We start from the raw sequence: 19,889 nt of genomic DNA, 5'->3' as shown, positions 1-19,889 counted from the left end.
TGATGAAGGTACAAAAATAAATATAATTCTTAAGAAGGTATTCATGCAAATTTGAATTTTTAGAAGAGCATTTATGCAAAAAAAATTCTAAAATATATAACTAATCATAAAATTCTTGATTTAATTAGAGGTTCAAAACCATCTATTAGATAGGGGGCCTTGCTCCTTTCATATATATATATATATATATATATATATATATATATATATATATATAAATCACTGTTTGCCTTGCATACCCTGTCTGTTACCATAAAGCAAATTATCATATCATATTTTTATTTCCGTAAGATGACTGTGCTCTAAGCGATAGTGAGATAGAAAGAATGTATGCCCAATAAAAAGAGATGTCGACTTAATTTTTCATACCAACATAAAAATAAGAATCCGTACCATCTCCTATTACAGTGCGCTCCATTGTTCGCGAACAAATAAAAGCAGAAGTGGTTTTTTTTTTTATACAACAGCTGCTCGCCCTATTTTAATATAGGTACAATCAATAGAATCAAGAGTAACAACCTGATAGAATTGTGGAGAAAGGATATCTTGGCCAGTCTACAGAATTTCTTCGGAATGCTGTGTTGCATAAAAGGCGACTCAATTGGGAGCCCTATTCGCCTTTCTATGTATATACATTATTTGAAAGGCACTGCAGTCTCTCACCATCCGTAAGATATCGTCGAGTAGATGACTCCTATCCCCTCTCTGTCCCTCCTCACGTAGCCCAAGAATATGTGGCCCGCCTTTAGCCTTTGTCTCACGTCGGAGATATCTTTCCATATTGTCCTAAGCTCCACTTCTATATATGTCAGTCCTTCTGTATATCGTTTGTCCATAGCAATGACTTATGTGCCATGACTCCTAATTACGAAATCTATATCTGCTCTATCTCCATCACCAGTATTACTATCATCAAAGTTCATCATGAGATGGCCAAGCAGTGGGGGCTCCTACGAAATAAGGATAAACCTGAGTGCTAATTTAGCAAAGTGGGAAGTTCAATCCCCTAACCGTTGATATTTTTTTGCTCACGTGAATTGCACGTCCTGGCGCTGGTACTCCAAGCCGACCTTGTGCTTCTCCACGTGCCCAGTTCGAGTTCCAGTACGTTGTGTTTACCGGGCAGACCGTTGCTTCTAAAGTCTAAACCATAGCCTTTTTTATTATTTCTTTTTTTCTTTTGTCTCTATACATGGTGGACGATAAGAAATACTTGCCACCGAGGATCACTTGACCGCAACCCACCAGAGCCCCAACTGTACCTTCGAGGCGGTCAGAAGGCGGGCCGAGCGGATTCGAACTCGCCGCATCGCCCCCTTCCCCTCCCTTCCCGCTGTTTCGTGATGTGCACAATACCAACTCAATAGATTAAAATACTCTTCGCCCAATTCCCGCACCAATATTTCCATCGCTCGCATGTGTCGACACGATTAGTGCTTATACAACAGATCACCAATATCTTCCTGCCACATGGCCTAGATTGCTTTGGGGTTATTATATCTTGGGATCCATAGCATTACCGGAAAGAAAAACCCAATACCCGTGTGCGTTGGCTTCGCCGCTTTCCGCCCCGGCTCGGTTGAGTTGCCTACAAAAAATCCAGCGCGCATCGCTCCCCGATCATCAAGAAATAAAAAGAAAACCAAAATCTCGCCGCGTCTAACTTTCCCTCTCTCTTCCCGTCCCTCTTTTTTTTCCCTCTCTCCCCCTTCAAAACCCTACCTCCCGGCCCCCTCTTCCCTTCTATCTTCTCCTTTGCCATGTCCGGGGTCGAGGGCTCCAGCCTCCCGCCGGCCGAGCTCCGGCTGCCGTCGCCCCACCACCGAGCGCCCCAGATCCTCCGCCCCGCGGCCCACCGCCACTTCCCCTTCTCCCCCGCACCCAGGCCCTCCTCCCCCTCCCCCGGCCTCGATCCCCACCTTCTTCCTGGCCGATCGCTTGGACTCGCCGACAAGGACCCGATCGCCGACGTGGGTGCCGCTGTGCTCGCTCTACACTTGTTTGCTTAGGCGCTGTCGTGTTCTTGATTTTTTTTTTTTTATGTCTTTCTTGTATTTTTTTTTTCGTGTCTTTCATGATCATCTGGATGTTTCTCCCTTTTACTCATCCTTTGATCTTATTCGGTTTTATCTCGATTCACGCTGATATGGATTTTGATTTTCTTTGCTTTTTTCAGTCTTGCATGATGTTCTTAGAATTGTTTGCCCGATGATGATATATTACTTTCTTAAATGCCATGAAGTTTTATAGTTTATGGAATTGGTTATGTGACCCGAGATTATATATCATCCTGTGGAGAGTGGGAAAGTTTTTAAGTCTTTAATGAGTCTGGCGGTACAGCATAAGAGGTCTAAGAAAAAAAGAGAAGGCCTTTTGAACAAAATAGAAATTGTCTGTGGGTATTCATCTAAAATCTTGTCAGGGATATGAGTCTTGTTCTGGGCGATGGAGAGCGCATTTTTGACATATGCTATGGTTTTGTAGTTGACATCATCTCAAGTTCTAGTGGCAAAATGCATCAGAATGTTAAATTTCATGCTTTTTATATGTGTATGAATTAGAGTATCCTGGGCTGCTTTGGGTTAGGAGTTTTGACTAATATATTGACGAGGTTATGGTGCTGGACCCTTAGACAAATGTCATACTGTGCAAGCAAAAGTCGTAGGTTATAAGAGTGTAGCTGCTAGGGTTATGTGGATTGTAGACAGAGGTGATAGGTGGTGATCTTTGGTGATTGTGTATGTTGCCCCCATGAGGTTGTTTTGAAACTTTAATCCACTATTGACTGTAGACTGAAATTACTTGACCTCTTTTTCAGCAATTCTCTTCCTCAAACTTTGATGCATTATTGATAAAAGGAATACAAATTTACCTTCACAATCTATTGGGAATTTTCCAAGCATATACTTTCATTGAAATTTTGATGCTCGTGTGTGGAAGGTGTGCTAGAATATCAGATGGAGAGACAATCTGCAAAGGTGAATACACTTATTGTGTAACAAAGACTAACTTTAAGCACTATATGGGAATCACAAGATCGAGTGACATAATATGATAGGGTTTTCTGATTTCACATGTCTAAAGTAATGACATTGGGTTCTTAGTTATAATTCTTTTCCATGTGATTTGTGGACTTGAAACAGCGTATGTGCTGACTTTCCAAATTGGTTGCTAGCAACCTGATTTTGCCATGGCTGCATGCCTTCTATTTGCTTGATGCCTGTTGCTGTAATCAAAGACCATCCATTGCATCAGTTCGATCTTCACATCTTGATTTCACTCGAGTATGTGCAATGGAAGATATTTAGTTCAAGAGATATTACGCATTTGGTTGAGATTGTAGTGTATTTACTAAATGGCCAAATGGAGACAGGTCAGTGCAATATGCTTAACTAGAGTTTCACATTATATTGTATGCCAAACCGAAAACCAAGATGCTCACCAATTTCCACTGACATGGAAATTCTGGAATAACTATAAAAATATGTTTAATAAATGCTCTTGCATATAATTCATGTGGAGAGTCAGCAATAATGTTCCAGAAATGTTTTTTTTTCCTTTTCTTTAGGTGATGCTTAACTTGGTGCCACCAAGTAACTCTTTTAACACTGCCTTTATTAAAGCATTTATCATCTGTTTTTGAATGCTGAAAGATTGGCATGAATATTACTTGCTTGCATCAGTTTATGCAAAAGGGATTTGTGGCGCTTGAAAATGCGACACAAGTGATATATTTAGAAAACTTAAAAATCCGAGCTCAAAATTATGGCTGTCAATAGCCCTTCATGTTACTTGGCCCTTCATTTTAGTATCATAAATGAGAACACCATAAAATATATTCATTCTTTATACTAATGGCAATCTAAATAATGCTCTGTTTGTAAATTAACTTTGGATGCCTATATATGTTATGGTATGACTATCTTTTGTCTTTGGGGGACTCAATTAGTTATTCTTCATACCAATGGCAATCTAAATGATGCTCTGTTTATAAATGAACTTTGGATGCCTATATATGTTATAGTATGACTATCTTTTGTCTTTGTGGGACTCAATTAGTTACTTATGGGTGCCTAGATCAGGATTTAGATATTTCAAGTGATTTGACATCCTTGATGACACTTCCTTTTGCTTACTTGGGGATTGTAAAAAGTTGATAAATTCTATGAATTAATATTATATTTATCCATGATATTTTGTAAGACAAGAAAAATTGACTGGACATGGACATGTTAATCTGTTATGTTGACTAATTCATGAGCTGTTGCAATGGCAGTTATATAAAATCTGCCTTTTGAAATTACTTAATAGAGTTAAGAAACTAATTATTGTAGAACCTTTTTAGATATGTGCCTAATTACATGATGGGAGATAAGGGTCTGTTAGTATTTTCTTGTTCAGGATATACAGGAATATTTCAATAAATTATGACAATTGGGAAGCTGGAGACGGGTTAAAATGTCTTTGTGCATATAATGCGTAATTTGGTCTTTTGGTAAAGAGGAACAAATGTGAAATGGCTGAATGATTTATTGCCAGCAAGTTCAGAGCACCGATGTTACTCATGGTGTCTATCATAAGGCTTTTGAGTTGACTATTTTCTACCAAAAAATGATGTTTCAGAAGTCCTTTCCTGTTGGGTAGTTTGTTTTGGATTATATTGTTATAAGACGATAGTCTTGTTTTGAATTAGAGATGTGTTTCGAAATTTTATGTTTTACGTAAAGATAGTACAGAAATTGATCTAGGTGAGACCATTCAGTCCAAATTTGATAAGTGGAATACTTAATGTTTTAAAGGAATAAATCCATGAGCAAAGGTAGACGGGATGTATGTTACTTACTTGAAGACCTTTAACAGCATTCTTTGAAACCTAATAGTCTCAAATTAGTCCTTAGCAACAAGATAAAAATAATAGACCTTGATTTGTCAAAGCTTCAACTAAAATTTTGTTTTCTTAAATTTTAAAAGTTGTTTGACTTTGAACACTTATTTAACCTCAATGATTGATTACCATTGACTAGTCAAAGAAAAATTTAGTCTGTGTTGTACATACCGTTTAATATGAATATAAATTTTTTGTAAAAATGTTATTTTTTTAAGGTTGAAGTATTGGAAACTTTGGAGACCTCGACAATTGGCATCTGTGCCAAGTGTGTAGGTAACACAATGATGAGTATGAGAAAAATACAACACTTTTTGCTAGAAGGGTCTGACACTTCCAGCATTTGATTGTCCAACATTTGAGACAGTCGAGCAGTCAAATGTAATAAGTTCAAATATGATCTCTTTCAATAGAATTCTGCAGAAATCATATCAAGTGCCAACATTAGTGCCGACATAAGTAGGAGACTTTTGTTTCTACGATTTCTAGGAGTGCTGTCCATTCGTGTCACTTCTTTAGTGTTCAGAATTGTTGGGACTCCAGAAATCCTGAAAACTGAAGTATCTAGCAACATTAGTGTTTTGCTATTGGAGATAGACAATGATTTAAGAGCATTTTTTAGTAAAACCAATTTATCTTTGTTGTAGATGAGATATCACAATGTTTTGTTTTCAGATTCATTTTGTCATTGGTCATAATTTGGATGGGAGGCTTCTAAGTTTGCACACCTTTTAATATAGAGATGTTTGGATGCTTACCTCTCAATGGTTTTGGCCATGCAGGGGCTCTGGCTATTTAGCTTAACTTTGTTTTTAATCCATTGCTGCTTGTTTTTTTGAGACATATTGCTCTTTGAGTGAGCATTCCTGCTTACCTCTATAATGAATAAAAATTTACTAGTGGTCATCTCACAGTATCAACCACAGAGAGATGCACAAGTGTGCAAGAGTATTTTTTCCCCTTTGTCAGTGATCTTCTGAAAGTAATGCTAACTTCTGTGTCCTTTTTTTTGGGATGCAGAACCAATTATTTGTTATGAATGTATTCCATTTTTTTCTTTGCAGGTGAAAAAACAAACAAATGGAACAGAAATAGACAAAGTTGAAAGTGGTGAAGGGGCTATTGGACTAGGGCAGGAGGAAACTGGCTCTCATATACTTCCAACTGAGTCAGCAACAGGTGCTAAGCGTCCAAGAAGACCAAAGCCTTCAAAACAGAAAAAAACAATGCAGCAGCAGATGCTTCAAGCAGCTGAGGGTGATCCCTGTGGAACCTATGGTCGTTGCAGTACATGCTTCCATATCCCATATTAATTCCAGATATGATGTGCTGTGTTTAGAGCTTATTTGGTTGAAATGGCATTTAGCTTCAGCTATGCTTACCTATCTTGATGAAATAAAAAGGGCATTTTTGAGCGCTTACAAAATAAAAGATGATAATGATTGGTGATGCTACATTTTTGCAGGGAACCCTTCAAATATCTCAAACACTAGCAGCTGCCGCTATGACAGTTCTTTAGGTAAAGTTTACATTGAGATAATTATGCAGATGATTGTAGGAGATGCTTCTGTTATTGCTTTCTTGTGAAACACTCTTGGATGTTTAATAAGGGTTAATATGATTTGACAGGTTTGCTGACAAAGAAATTCATCAATCTGCTTCAGCAAGCCGATGATGGGACTCTTGATTTGAACAGAGCAGCAGAAATTTTGGATGTATGACTCTTGTGATGCTTCACATATACTATCTTGCACTTGTCCAAATTTCTCAATTTTTAACTTTCTCGTGCCGACAATGAGCTATTCTTAAGTTATCTAGATTTTGTTTTCAATTGCTTTGCCAGGTCCAAAAGAGGAGGATCTATGATATAACAAATGTTCTTGAAGGAGTAGGGTTGATTGAAAAAACATTGAAGAATAGGATACGTTGGAAGTATTCACTCTAATCCTTCTCTTTTTCCTCCTTCATTAGTTAAAGTGATTTACTAACAAAAGCCATTTGCAAAAGGGGAATTGATATGTCAAGGCCCAAGGAGGTGGATGATCAAATTACTGCTTTCAAGGTACTAATTTTTCAGTACGATAGTTTCGTTTAGCTTGCTCTCAGTTTGAAATGATTTGCATTTAGCACACACACTTCTAGCATATTTAATCAGCAGTTTACATCCTAATATGTGAGAGAGATAAGATAATACACGGCGATAGTTTCGTTTAGCTTGCTTTCAGTTTGAAATAATTTGCATTTAGCGCACACTTCTAGCATATTTAATCAGCAGTTTACATACTAGTATGGTGATAGATAAGAATATGAGATAATACACTATTATCTTGGTGTATCTTAATATTGGAAAGACAGCTCCTAGCTGTATTTCTAATTCATTTTGTTCTATCAGATGTTAAAAATATAATTCTTTTAGTGGTTTCTCCAATGGGCATACAGTGAGTTGCACTTTTAGTTAATCTGTGCGTGCCATTATAATATATCTTTGAAATGGTGCTTTCTTTGGCATGTGTGTTTGCTTTACTTTTTATTTTTGGATGCTAATAAGGATGATTGAGTTAATTCTTTGTGCTCAAATTGAGCTTTGCTAAGTATCTCACCTTCTTCTGTTTAGAAAAAATACCTTGCTAAACTAGCTTATTCTCTAGATTTTCTCCAATAAACCCATGAGTTTCTGAAGTTTGTTCTCATGAGAAAACCTACTCAGGATTCAAGATAACTATTTTTGAAAGTGTAATGATATGGGAGGTCATGCAATAGCAATACCATGGGAACCTTACATATTATGGGTTACCTTGACTTTTAAAATTTGACCAATTTAGAAATGGGACACCTTTTTTGGGAAAAAAATGTTCAATATGTACTTTGGGCTCTCATAGAAAAAGGGAAAGCGTTAAATCCCAATGCTGACATGAATAAAGAGCTTTATGCTTGATGAGAGTACTTAATTTATCTGGGGACATTATTAAGTTTAAATGTTTTATGTACAAAGGTAGTTAGGTTTAGAATCGGGCCTAGGCTAGCCTGTTGGATCGGGCCGTCTTCAGGTTGAGCTCTGGCTTGGGCCTAAGAGGGTCCAAGTTGGGTTTAGGCTTGGGTTATAGAGCCTAATGAAAAGTAGGCTCGGCTTGAGCCTGGCTGAAGCCCAACTCAAACCACGCCTAGGCCCAAACTTGCCCCCAAAACCCTAAGCCCTTGTAATATTTTATCAACCCACCTCCCATGCCACCACTTCATGCACTCGCCCCCATCCTATTTTCTCAGTCTCTCTCTCTCTCTCTCTGTCTCTCTCTCGCCCCCCCCTCCCTGCCCATTCCTCTTCCCTTACCCTTCTCTCCCTCTTCTGCTTCTTTGCTCCTCTTTCTCTCATTCTGCCTCTCTTAGGCTCCCTCCCTCCAAAAAAACCTACTTGAATCCCTCCTTGTCGCCGCTGCCTCCTCTCAGCCGAAGCTGAAGCCACTTCTCCTCCTCTCCCCCTTCCAAAGATGCAGACAGTGAAGAAGGTCCGCTGCTCTTCAACCCATCTTGTCGATCTGAACCCCCATAGCTCTCGTCCCCCTTCTCCCCTAGGTCTGTGGGCTAGGGCCCAAGCTTTTAGCCAAATTAGGCTTAGTCAGGTTAGGTCCAGCTATACTTCGTGTTTGGGCTAAAGTTCGATCTTAGGGGGCTTCAGCAAGAAGGTTGCCTCAATCTTTGTTGAAAGAAATATAAAGAGGGCAAGGCCTTAGGTAACGAGGCTCGAAGTTGTGATATAGGATATGGAAAAACTTCAAATAATGTTAGGCGTCACCTTAAATAGGAGTGTTTGGTAAATGAGGAGTCACAATGCATTGATCCTAAATAGTTGGGACAAGGCTTGATGGTTATGGTATATCAATCATTTTGATGTAGGACAACACTAAGTTGTCAGCCAAAATCATAAAGCATTAACTGTGTGTATGTGTGAGCGAATCTTCAGTTGAAAATCTACTGCTATTGTAATTTGGCTTCTAGTCTAAGCAGTTCATAATATATATCTTATCTTATGACTTCTAAGAATCTAGGAAGTACTTTAAGGGACATAATTTGATGAAATGCAGATTCTTGTATCTTTTAAAAAATTTATGCCCAATTTTAAATGATTCATGATGATATATGAATATGAAAGAGGAGGATAAAAGGGACATAAGTTTTAATAAAGCAGAATCAATTATTTAACTAAGTTTACATATTTCCTTGATGCAGAATTCTTTCATTGAAGTAAAACAACATAAGGAACAAAGTATTCGTCTGAATCTATGACTACTGAAACTATCTTCTCTTCTGAGATAGAGGATGATATTGTTTCATGTTGTATTGCTTGTGAACTTTTACTTGATGTCAAGCTGTCCAACCCATGACAGCATGTTCCAGCATGTGCATGCACAACCTATGAACGTTAATGATATATCATAGGAATAATTATGCATATCTTTTGGGCTAAAGGGCTATATCTGATTCGATATAACTTTTGTGATGTCCTTAACAGTAGATTTTTATAATGCAATTTATGGCTGGAATCTGCTTGGCTTAATAAGGTTGCTTGTTTTTACAAATACGAACTTTGTTCCTTCTCCATATGGCTTCTTGGACATTTTTCTTCTTTGAGTTTAGAAATTAGAAGTTATAGAACAGTGATGTATTTTGCATCAAACAGAAAAGGGTGACGTGCTTCTTAATTTGGCTTGGATCACAACTTCCCCTATGTGAAAGCCTATGCTTTGTCTTTTCCTTGAGGGCCTGGGTTTGATTCATAGGACGGGTTGATTTAGATACCTAGGCTTAAATTGGGCCAACCGACCTTGTCTTGTGCATAGTCGAAATAAACTGACTTGGGTGCCCAAATTTGAATTTTCAAGCTACGCTTGAGTCCAACTTTCGCTTAAGTCCACATGTTCCTCTTAAAGAAGAAAGGCATGGGGTTGGGTGTTAAGAACTTGAGTGGCATGGACCAGAAGGGGCCATGATGAGCAATATGGTAGGGATATGCATGGGCTGCATGGAATACAATGAGTAGCTAGGTATTGAGGGCTCTACAACAAGCAATAAGTTAGAAATAGGTTCAGTTATAGGAGGTTATTGCAAGCGATAAGCAGGGAGCTGGCTCAGCTAAGGTAGTGGATAGGAGAGCCAACCTAGGCTTTAGTGAGATACAGTATTAATCTTCGAAGTACTTAGTCAAAGAGAAGGGAGGATGAAAACCACTTCAGAAGAGGAAGAAAATAAGCTAGTCTTTTGAAACCTTTGCATGCGTTTCTTACATAGAATGTCAAGAGTTCTCTCTTGCCTTGAATTATTCCGTTGATGACCGAAAAAGGCTTCATTGCAACAAAGTAACATTGCTAACACTGTCGAATTTGATAGATCAATCCTTTCCATGTAAATTGAGCTTCATACTGGGCTTGGTTCAAGCAGGGGATTCAAATAGGCTACATCAGGAATAGTTCAGTGTCAACCCAATGCAACCTGGCTACAAAGCTATCTTGATCCAGCTGAAGTCATCGGTTTACATCCCTAGTTCTTGGTTTCACATATCTGGCCCAAGATTAGATTAATCATAGAAATGTGGTCCTAGAATACCTAAATTTTCTTTGCGTAAACCATAAACAAATCAGATATGACTAAAGGTATCTAGATGCTTCAGTTTTTTTTGAAATCTACAGTGAGCAATTTTGGATGCTAGCCACTAGTGATGCAGCTAACGGTCTCCATATCTGCCAGTTGTCCAAAATAGGGATTCAAATTCCTGTAATGAGGAACCCATGTAATGGAAGACTTTCAAAGCTTAAAAGATTACATGGTTATATCAAAAGATGCGTTTAAACAAGATGGAATGCCAATTCCTCGAAATTCATGTTATAATCTACTGGTGGAATAGGAAATACTTTGGAAGACCACTAGATTGGTAAGCGTTTCTTCAAATAAGAAGACAAGATGTCATTTAACTTGGATGTTTAGTGAGCTTATATTTTGAAGTTCATATTCCAGCTGCATTTAGAAAAACAGTCCAGCATAAATCAGTCCGATAAGAATCTTCACCAGCATCATATTTAATATTTTTAGTGAGACTACTTCTATGATGTTCCATATCAAGTAAGCTTTCCAAAGTGGAATGACCTAAAATGGAGGTCGGATAAGGAAGTTATGAATGATTTATTGCTGCTGATAAACTTCCAAAAAAATTTGTAAGTTCATTCCATGGTCCATAATTTCAAGGATGATTTTTCTTTCATCTCTGTCTGAATTTCTATGTTTCTTTCTTCTAAAAACTCATATTAGATGACCTAGAAGTGTGGTAGGAGTTCGGAATCTATTTTTACCATTTATTTAGTATTTATTTTTATTTTCTTTAGGAAATTTGTATCCTGCGGGAACTAGGAAAGCCTATTGGCTCTAGAGAATCTGTCCTGTAAATACCTCCCATGTACTCTTAAAAATCATTGAAGCATCTGTATTTTTTTTAGGTTTTTTGCATACATATCCTCCTAAATATTAAAATTTGCACGAATACCCTTCCAAAATTGATATTTACATGTATACCCTTATAGAATACTTGTTTTGTATATATAGCCTATATTTTTTTTTGCATATATTCTCACACCATCTAACGCCGTTAAGAAATTAGCAGTTTAAAATTAAAAATGACTGAAATTTTCTTAATGCATAGATATGCAAAAAGAAAAATTTATAAGGGTATATATACAAATAACACTTTGTGAGAGTATTCATGCAATTTCACATATTTAGGAGGGTTTACATGCAAAAAAAATCTATTTTTTTTTAACCTATTTTAACATTCGGATTTGTCTAGTGCCTGTTCCTCAATATTTTTCGTAAAATATTACTAAAGAAAAAAATTGATTCAATAATTAGGTAACAAAAAGAGTTATGAAAGTTTTTCACTGGGATTAGTCTACTTTATTCTTCTTTATTTATTAGAGCCACTGTATCTTTTTTCATCGAAACATAGCTTATAATATCTATTATTGTAGATGCATATATGAGGGCATGTATTAGAATATAGAAAATGATTAGAATCTCGTAAAAGCACACGATAGATTGCAATGATCAAGCTTCCTTTCTACTACTATGCTCATAGTTGGAAGAACATCATCAATCATCCCTAAGCAAAGTCATTGAAGGACTTCGAACCCTTAAGACTTATTAACAACCTTTGCGGCCATATGGTAGAAGGATACCCCTTACGTTGTGTATCTTAAGCCACTTTTTTGGAGCTTCAATTTTCTAGAAGAAGAAAAGATGTTGTGTACGGGGCCCATCTTGTCATAGTAATTTTAAATCAGCCACCAGTCTACACATGAAAAATTTTTCAACTCTAAAAGATAAACATCGCAAATCTCATGCACTAAAAATAAATGCTACAAATCTCTCACAACACTTTTCTTTAAATAATTCATAAAGCTAAAAGCAGGACCTATCTTTATGTAAAAAAGGATACAATGAAGGGTGTCTATGATGGAGAAGGGACTTGAGAGAATCGTTTTGATTCCGAACAAAGAAGTGAAAGAGAGGGTCGAGAGAGATTGAAAAATTTCTCAAAGGAGGTAAAGATATTAGTTTCAGTGAGATCCGTTAACCTGTTACCTGCTTCAGAAATAAAAAGATACTTTCAAAATTTTAATTAATTTTTAATTTAAATAAATATAAATTTGGCTAATCACATTAACTGAATTGCTATGTCAATGGTATTCATATAAAAATAGTGTTTTGTGAGGGCATGCACGTAAATATCAATTTGGAGAGCATTCATACAAATTTCAATATTTAGAAGGATATTTATGCAAAATTTTAAGGATTTTTTTTGTGTGTATACCCTCCTAATTATATAAAATTGTTTGAATACTCTCCAAAATTGCTATTTGCATGTATACTCTTATAAACGTTTCTTTTGCATGTTTATCCATTAATGGTATTTTTATCATTTCAACTTTAAACCGCTACTTAACGACGTTAGATGGCATGAGTACATACGCAAACAAAAAAAAGAAAAAAAGGGTATACATACAAAACAAGTGTTTGACGAGGGTATACACGCAAATATCAATTTTGAAAAGGTATTCACGCAAATTCTAATATTTAGGAGGGTATGTATATAAAAACCTATTTTTTTTTTTAAGTTCCTCTTCAATTCCTTGCTTTCCATAGTATGAGACTGCAATCCCATGAGAGGTGACTGGTGTGAGGCTGGAAGCTTCAACTATTCCCGAAAGAGGTTAGGGGTGCAACAATGAAGACTCTTTAGAAGTTAGTGGGAGGCTATCATTTATCCCATCTTCAAGTTTGCTTCTATTGATTCCATATTCTCATGCAGGTTTGCTTTCATTAGTTTTGGTATCAGAGCCAAATCTAATACCCTGATTCCTCCATTACTTCGATATATCCCTCCACAACTTTCCTTTACCTTCCCTTGCTATATGATTGGCGATCCTTTTTTGCTTCGTCCGAGAAGAAAAGAGAGAGAACAACTATTGCCCTTAAGGTTTTCAATCCCAATCCCAATCCCAATCCTAATCCTCTGATATCCCTTTGGACGGCATGCTGATATCGTCACATACGAGGCTTAATCTGAGTCAATTAGGATTAGGATTTGGATGGCATACCCATTACCTTCCAATCTTGATTTCAACATGCTTGAGGTTTGGGGCCACAGAGTCCAAAAATAGCATTCACCCATGCCCACCCGATATCCCTTCATCTAGAACCTTATGTATAGTTGCACAATGGCTATGTTTTGCCAACCATGACAACTTAGAACCCTAGCATCTACAATAATAACCCACCAGCTCTTGATGCCCATGTTGATATGATGATGTAAGGTCACCTTGCGCAACATAATGGCACAAGTAGATGCCACTAGGCATGCATTTCTAGGTCCAGTTCAACAATATAATGAAATCAATGTCCCCAGCCACTAGCTGCCCAACAAAGAGTTTGTTACCCCGACGAAGGCGTCTATAGGAGTTTCAACTCGACGTAGCTGACTTTCAAGGCAAACTTGACCTGGATGCTTTCATTTACATCCATTGAAGTCTATCTCGATTGGTACAGGCTGAATGGACAAGAAATGTTGAGTTTGCCAAAAACAAGTTCAAAGTTCAAGCCAAAATTTGGTGGAAGACAGTCGAAGATCATGCTCATGCCTATGATGAATCAATTAACACTTGGGGAGATGATGCGCATGAAGCTGAAAGAGAAGGATCTGTCCTGTAACTATCAAAATCAAATTTATGAAAGGCTTCTACAACTTAAGAAGGGTATTATGGCTGTCACTGAATCCATTGAGCAGTTTAATGAATTGACTGCAAGGTGTGGAATTGGTGACCATGATGAACATCATATAGCAAGATACCAGCATGGCCTATGGACCGACGAAAAAGGTGAGCTGGCGGGGGGGAGGGGGGTTGACTAGCCGATCTAGCATTATTACTCAACCACCTAGTCATCCTACCTCTATTGTACTTTTCAAGAAGGATATGGGTCAAGTTCAATGTTTTAGATGTCACAAGCAATGCCACTTTGTAAACAGATGCCCTACTTGTGATCTGAACTGCTGCAGTATGGAGCAGCCTATCTATATGGTACCCAATGACTTTTTTGAAGAGGAACCCATTGAAGAATCTGCTGAACCTATACTCTCAACTGATCAACTAGCCTTTGATAAGGAAATAGAGGTGCCGGTTCTTCTCCTACTCGCTGCCCCAAAAGAAGTTGATGTAGAACGGCATTAAGACAATATCTTCCATCACAATATGGAATGCTATGATAGGAAAGTTTTCATTGTCATTGATGGTAGAAGTAACATGAATGTAGCCCCAAGGAGCTTGTAGGGAAACAAATAGTGTCACATCCAAGGCCCTGCAATTTCTCCTGGGTAAATGATCCTGTAATCCTTGTGAACCAAAAGTGTCTCATTACTTTTAAATGGGGCAAAAACTACATAGATGAGGCTTGGGTCGATATTCTTTTTATGAATGCCAGCTAGATTCCACTTGACCATGCTTGGACCCATGACAGCGATCACCCATTGAGGAAAGGCTGCTACATACACTTTCAAGATCAATGGGAAAGATCTTACCTTGTATCTTCGTAAGGATCTTCTTGTTCCTACCAAGAAGCAAGCTGAACCTATTGAAAAGAAGCTTCCGGTTAAGAAGTAACCTTCAGTTCCTACCTTTAGGAAGCCTTCCATCATTACAGTAAGATGATTTGAGAACGAAGGCAAGAACTCTGGAGCTGTCTATGTATTAGTGAAAAAAGAAGATGAGTAACCTGAAGACAAATACATTGACTAAAGAAGACCTCTACTTCAAAGAAGAAGACCCTAATATGCAGGAGACTGAAGTGTGTGACCTCTTTATGTTCATATCACCTGGTCGGTGCTGGATTTTGGATGGTTGTCCCGAATCCTCCCTTCCCAAAAGGAAGAACGTGATCGGGATTCTCAAAGTGGCTTTTTTTCATTATATTCCATCTATATCCCAATTCCATTCATTTAATATCCCCTTGGTGTCCTTGACATAAGAAATGTCATTTATAGTCTATTTATTTCTATATATGGAAAGTTATTCTAGAGGCATATTTGGCATTGCTTCTTTGATTACAGCAACAATAACGTCGCCAATATGAGCATATCGGTGATTACCAGCTTCTATGATTCGGATACACATCAATTCTCGAGCTATGCTAATAAATTCAAATGCTATTACATCTTATCCTACGTCAATTCATCTGGAGACGAATCTTTCAGGCTGGGGGGAATTGATGCAATTGAGGGTATCTATATCTGCTTGTTATCCAAAATAAGGATTCAAATTCTTGTAAAGAGGTTTCATCAGAGTAACCCATGTGATGGATGATTGCCAAAGCTTAAAAGGATAGCATGGTTATACTGAAAGATGCATTTAAACAAGATGAAATGCCAATTTCTTGAAATTCATGTTACAATCCACTGATGGAATGGGAAACACCCTAGAAGACCACCTGATTGATAAGCATTCCCTCAAATAAAAATACACGATGACACTTACCTTTGGTGTTTAATGAGCTCAAATTTTGAAGTTCATATTCCAGCGGCATTAAGAAAAACAGACCAACATGCATCAGTTCGTTAAGAATCTTCACCACATCATCATATTTAATATTTTTAGATGGGACTACTTACATGATTTACTATATCAAGTTAGCTTTACAAAGCATTTGGAATCTCCTAAAATGGAGAATGGATGAGGAAGTTATGGATGATTTATTGAAGGCTAACAAACTTCTAGAAAATTATGTAAATGTCCTTCTCAATTTACCATAGTCATCAACTCATTATCTGTTGGCTCATACATGAGCTCTTTACTATTTATATACCACGTCAGCATTTTTGGAGGTCAAAGTTTCAGACCTGTACCAACTTGACCATTAGTCCTCAGCTCCACATGGGCTTGTCAGCAGCTATATGACTTGCTGGAAATCTTGTTTTTGCCATGCATTTCTACAACTGATACAAACCTCCATTGATAAATAAATAAAACATATGGTTAGTTGTGGACTCATAATGCCATCTTGAAATAATCTTAATGCAGTTTTCAAGTTTGGTTGTTAAGTGGGCTGTCAGCAGAAGGCAGATGAAATGTTGTGACAATTTTTACTATTCCTCTTTTCGAATTTTGCTGATAATAACTAATAATTTGCAATCATTGATTTTCATCCTAACATTTTCACAGGCTGAAGTTGAAACTCTGTATACAGAAGATTGCAAGCTGAATGGAATGATTAGGTGGGTTCCCAGTGAAACAGCAGAGATGCAAGATCCAAAATCTGTTCTTTTTCCATGTATTAACCAAAATCTGTTGCTTTGCAGGGAGATGGAAGAAAATCTCAGAATTCTGACAGAAGATGAGAACAATCAAAAGTAAACTCAAATTGTTTATGATTCTTGGCTTTGCAATTTACATGGTGTTTTTTTATTTGTTAACTGAAGTCTAATGGTCATTAATCTGTTTAGATGGCTCTATCTCACCAATGATGATATCAATAACCTTCCTTGCTTTGAGGTTTGGCTTTTTGGACCCCTGTAGCTTTAGTTATATTTCTTGCCATGATCTTAACCTGTATCCCAATGTTTTGAACTGTTGTCCATCACGACAGGATTCTACTCTCATTGCAATAAGAGCACCTCATGGAACTAGTATCGAAGTCCCAAATCCTGATGAGGTGAGCAAGACATATTGGAAGGTGACATTTTATAGTTTGGTAGGTTTGCATGACATTATTTTTCTGAATAGGGTCTTGATTTTCCACAAAGACGATACCAAATACTTTTCAGAAGCTCAATGGGTCCCATTGATACGTACTTGATCAGGTAATTTCTGAAGGAAGTACTAAAATTGCTGGGTCTCTTGGACTTTCTTTCTTTTTTTTATTTTTGAAAAATGAATTTGAAATAGGCTGTCATCTTGTTAACAGCAATCATGGAGAGATTTATGAGGCTTCAAATGAGAACCAGCAGTCAGCTGCAATGGATTTGTGTGCTGAGAGCAGCTGCAAGAATGAGATGTCTTTTCCCCCGGTAGACCAAAATACAGGTGGAACGTCTGAGAGAGGACAAGACCAAGTCACTCAAAATAACTCTTCTGCTTCAATCACGTCACAAGAATGCATGGCTGGCATTTTGAAGATTGTCCCATCAGATAATGATGTAAGTATTCATAGGCTACAAACTAGGGCCAGAGATGCCAACAGGTTGCTGATTATGATATGCTTGTCCTTGCAGATGGACGCTGATTACTGGTTTCTAACAGATCTTGGAGCCAGTATCACAGATACATGGAGAAGTGAATGTATCCTGGAATTGAAGCCCAATTACCCCTTCTCATGTTCTTCCTATAAATGCACGGGCTTTCAATAATAGATCACTTCTATATGCGCACAAGCACATAGTCTGACATCCACCATGCGGGGTAAGGCAATTTGTCCTAGTTGTGAGGTCGGAAAGCTTAATTTTTCCACTTGATAGCTGAAGCAACTAAATACATGCTTTTTTTGTATCAAAAAAAAAAAAGAAAAAAAAAGAGAAGAAACTAACCGCATGTTTTTCATCTTTGTCAAGGGAAATTGATCCCTAGTGCCGCTTCAACTAGATCCTTGTGTGGAATGAAGTAACACAAACTGATTAATTTTCCTTAACTATTGCCATATGCAGAATAACGTTGGAGAAGGAAATCTTCTAGATCAGCATTTCATGGTAGATGAAGCTATGTTACAGCCCTGCAGCTCCAAGATCAGTGACTGGAGGCTCGACTGCTTTCCTGTGCACGCCCGCCGGGGGATGCCCCTGGGATGTCTAGATCATAACAGGCTGCACAATCTAATGGAAAAGAGCCGAAGGGGTTTTTGTCTTTTTAACTCACCCCCTCAGGTTTGTGAAATTGTAAATGCTTATGATGGTCCTTCCTATTAATTCTACAATGATCAAATAAAAGGCATATAAATATTTTAGCAGTTACATCATTGTGACGGTAGGTTCTCAATTTAGTTTTAGCACTGGAATTTGCCATTAAGAGTAGTTGAGAGTTTAAATAACGGAAATGGATCGCCTTTCTGAACTCTAGATAATCGGATGCGGGTGATGAGCTGCCAGCAAGATTATGCATATTTTAACCTTTTTCTCACCCGCACCCTGCTCGTGCCATCCTGATGTTCTTTTGGCTTAGTGTCAGGATTCTCCAGATTGAACTGGAACATTCCAGGCCAACGCCGGCCGTCCATGTATGATTGCATGGACCCCAATGGTTGCATGGGCTCGCAGCATTGTGCAGCTGCCCTGTGTACCACGGCCACGAGTTATATGCAATCATGGGCCGTCAGTACAACATAGGACATCTCCGGATCAACGCTAAACTAGAGGGGGCATCAAACTCATCCTGAATACCTACCGGTAGGTTACATTGTTTTTCCTCTTCTGCAGTGGGTCACTGTGGTCTTTTTAAAGTGTTTTTTCATTCACATTCCTACTAGGGTAAAATCTCAATACATCATGCACAATGATGGAAAGGTCCAACACCAATCTTTCGCCTATGGCTCTCTATCTCCCACTTTGAGATAAAATAGGATACTCCTTTGAGACAACATTGGACCACTTCACAGGCCCAGCTAGGCTAGGTCTGCTCCGTTGTGTCCTTCCACCTTAAACGTTATGGTGTTAATTTACCCGGAAAAATGGAAAAAACATGATCTGTATTTTCTTAAGCCAGAGCGAACTACACACGGGAGTTGAATTTTATTATACTTCACCATCAAACAAAACCAGGAGAGGAAACAAGCAGAAAATAAAGCGTCAGCTATTAGCATGACCTAAAACAGTTGCCATGGGAACAAAGGTTTCGATGTATTTACCAATCGCTAGTTAACGATCACCGCTCGGTTCACTTATGGAAGCTGGGGATCGATGCGAAACACGGGCCGGCCGTGTCGAATCGAGCGCCACCTGTACCATAGCCAATAACGGGCTTCCACGTTCGTCAGTGAACTGACCGGTCATCGGTAGGAGGTGATTTATGGCTTCTTCCATATTAACCCAGATTACTTCGTAGGTTCCACTTCCACCCGACAAATAATTGAACCTTCAGAATCAGGTATCTTCATATTTTCAATGCGTGGCTGCAAAGCGAGATTAGTTGAAAATGGAAGAAGACCAAAGTCCACGCCATAAAAACGATGCCAAGCCGCGGTAGAGAAATAGAAATGGAAGCAAGCTGCTCCAAAACACATCGAGATGGCATCCTTCAGCCAGTACATCGCCGTGCATCCGACTGCAATATCTGCACCACCGTCAAAGCTAGCATAGCCTAGCCGTCCAAAAGGCAATACACGATAAAGGTCCCACCCTGTTTGCCATTACTAAACATCTAAGTATCCAATACCAACCACAATTAACCCCCCCCCCCCCAAAAAAAAAAGAAAAAGAAAAAAGTGACTC

General features: G+C 38.2%; 1 protein-coding gene across 5 annotated transcripts; it reads left to right on the top strand.

Moving 5' to 3' along the window:
* Nucleotides 1–1,559: 1,559 nt before the first annotated feature.
* Nucleotides 1,560–19,842, top strand: LOC103719884 (transcription factor E2FB-like). Of its 5 annotated transcripts, none has more exons than XM_026809551.2 (14): nucleotides 1,560–1,970; nucleotides 5,950–6,172; nucleotides 6,351–6,404; nucleotides 6,515–6,600; nucleotides 6,729–6,817; nucleotides 6,893–6,947; nucleotides 16,636–16,688; nucleotides 16,773–16,823; nucleotides 16,917–16,965; nucleotides 17,060–17,125; nucleotides 17,197–17,273; nucleotides 17,378–17,609; nucleotides 17,685–17,751; nucleotides 18,114–19,842. In XM_026809551.2, coding segments are annotated over exons 1-14 (1,314 nt in total). In that variant the 5' UTR covers nucleotides 1,560–1,760; the 3' UTR covers nucleotides 18,116–19,842. The 5 variants fall into 5 exon arrangements, 2 of the variants coding, with proteins under 2 accessions (XP_026665352.2, XP_026665351.2); XR_003388030.2 differs by having other exon boundaries at nucleotides 1,563–1,970; nucleotides 17,685–17,871; XR_003388031.2 differs by having other exon boundaries at nucleotides 1,564–1,970; nucleotides 5,950–6,163; nucleotides 17,685–17,871.
* The last annotated feature ends 47 nt before the right edge of the window (nucleotides 19,843–19,889 follow it).

Source organism: Phoenix dactylifera, chromosome 2 (genome assembly GCF_009389715.1).
Source record: "Phoenix dactylifera cultivar Barhee BC4 chromosome 2, palm_55x_up_171113_PBpolish2nd_filt_p, whole genome shotgun sequence".
Taxonomy (NCBI): domain Eukaryota; kingdom Viridiplantae; phylum Streptophyta; class Magnoliopsida; order Arecales; family Arecaceae; genus Phoenix; species Phoenix dactylifera.
The sequence above is the reverse complement of the archived record's forward strand: the minus strand, read 5'-3'. Positions and strand labels throughout refer to the sequence as shown.

What these genes read in the sequence shown, in the direction of transcription:
- LOC103719884 (XM_026809550.2), top strand. Translation starts at nt 1,761, where the DNA reads ATGTCCGGGGTCGAGGGCTCCAGCCTCCCGCCGGCCGAGCTCCGGCTG. An exon ending in ACAAGGACCCGATCGCCGAC is followed by an intron (nt 1,971 to 5,949) that starts GTGGGTGCCGCT and finishes TTTTCTTTGCAG; the next exon opens with GTGAAAAAACAAACAAATGG. An exon ending in CCGCTATGACAGTTCTTTAG is followed by an intron (nt 6,405 to 6,514) that starts GTAAAGTTTACA and finishes ATGATTTGACAG; the next exon opens with GTTTGCTGACAAAGAAATTC.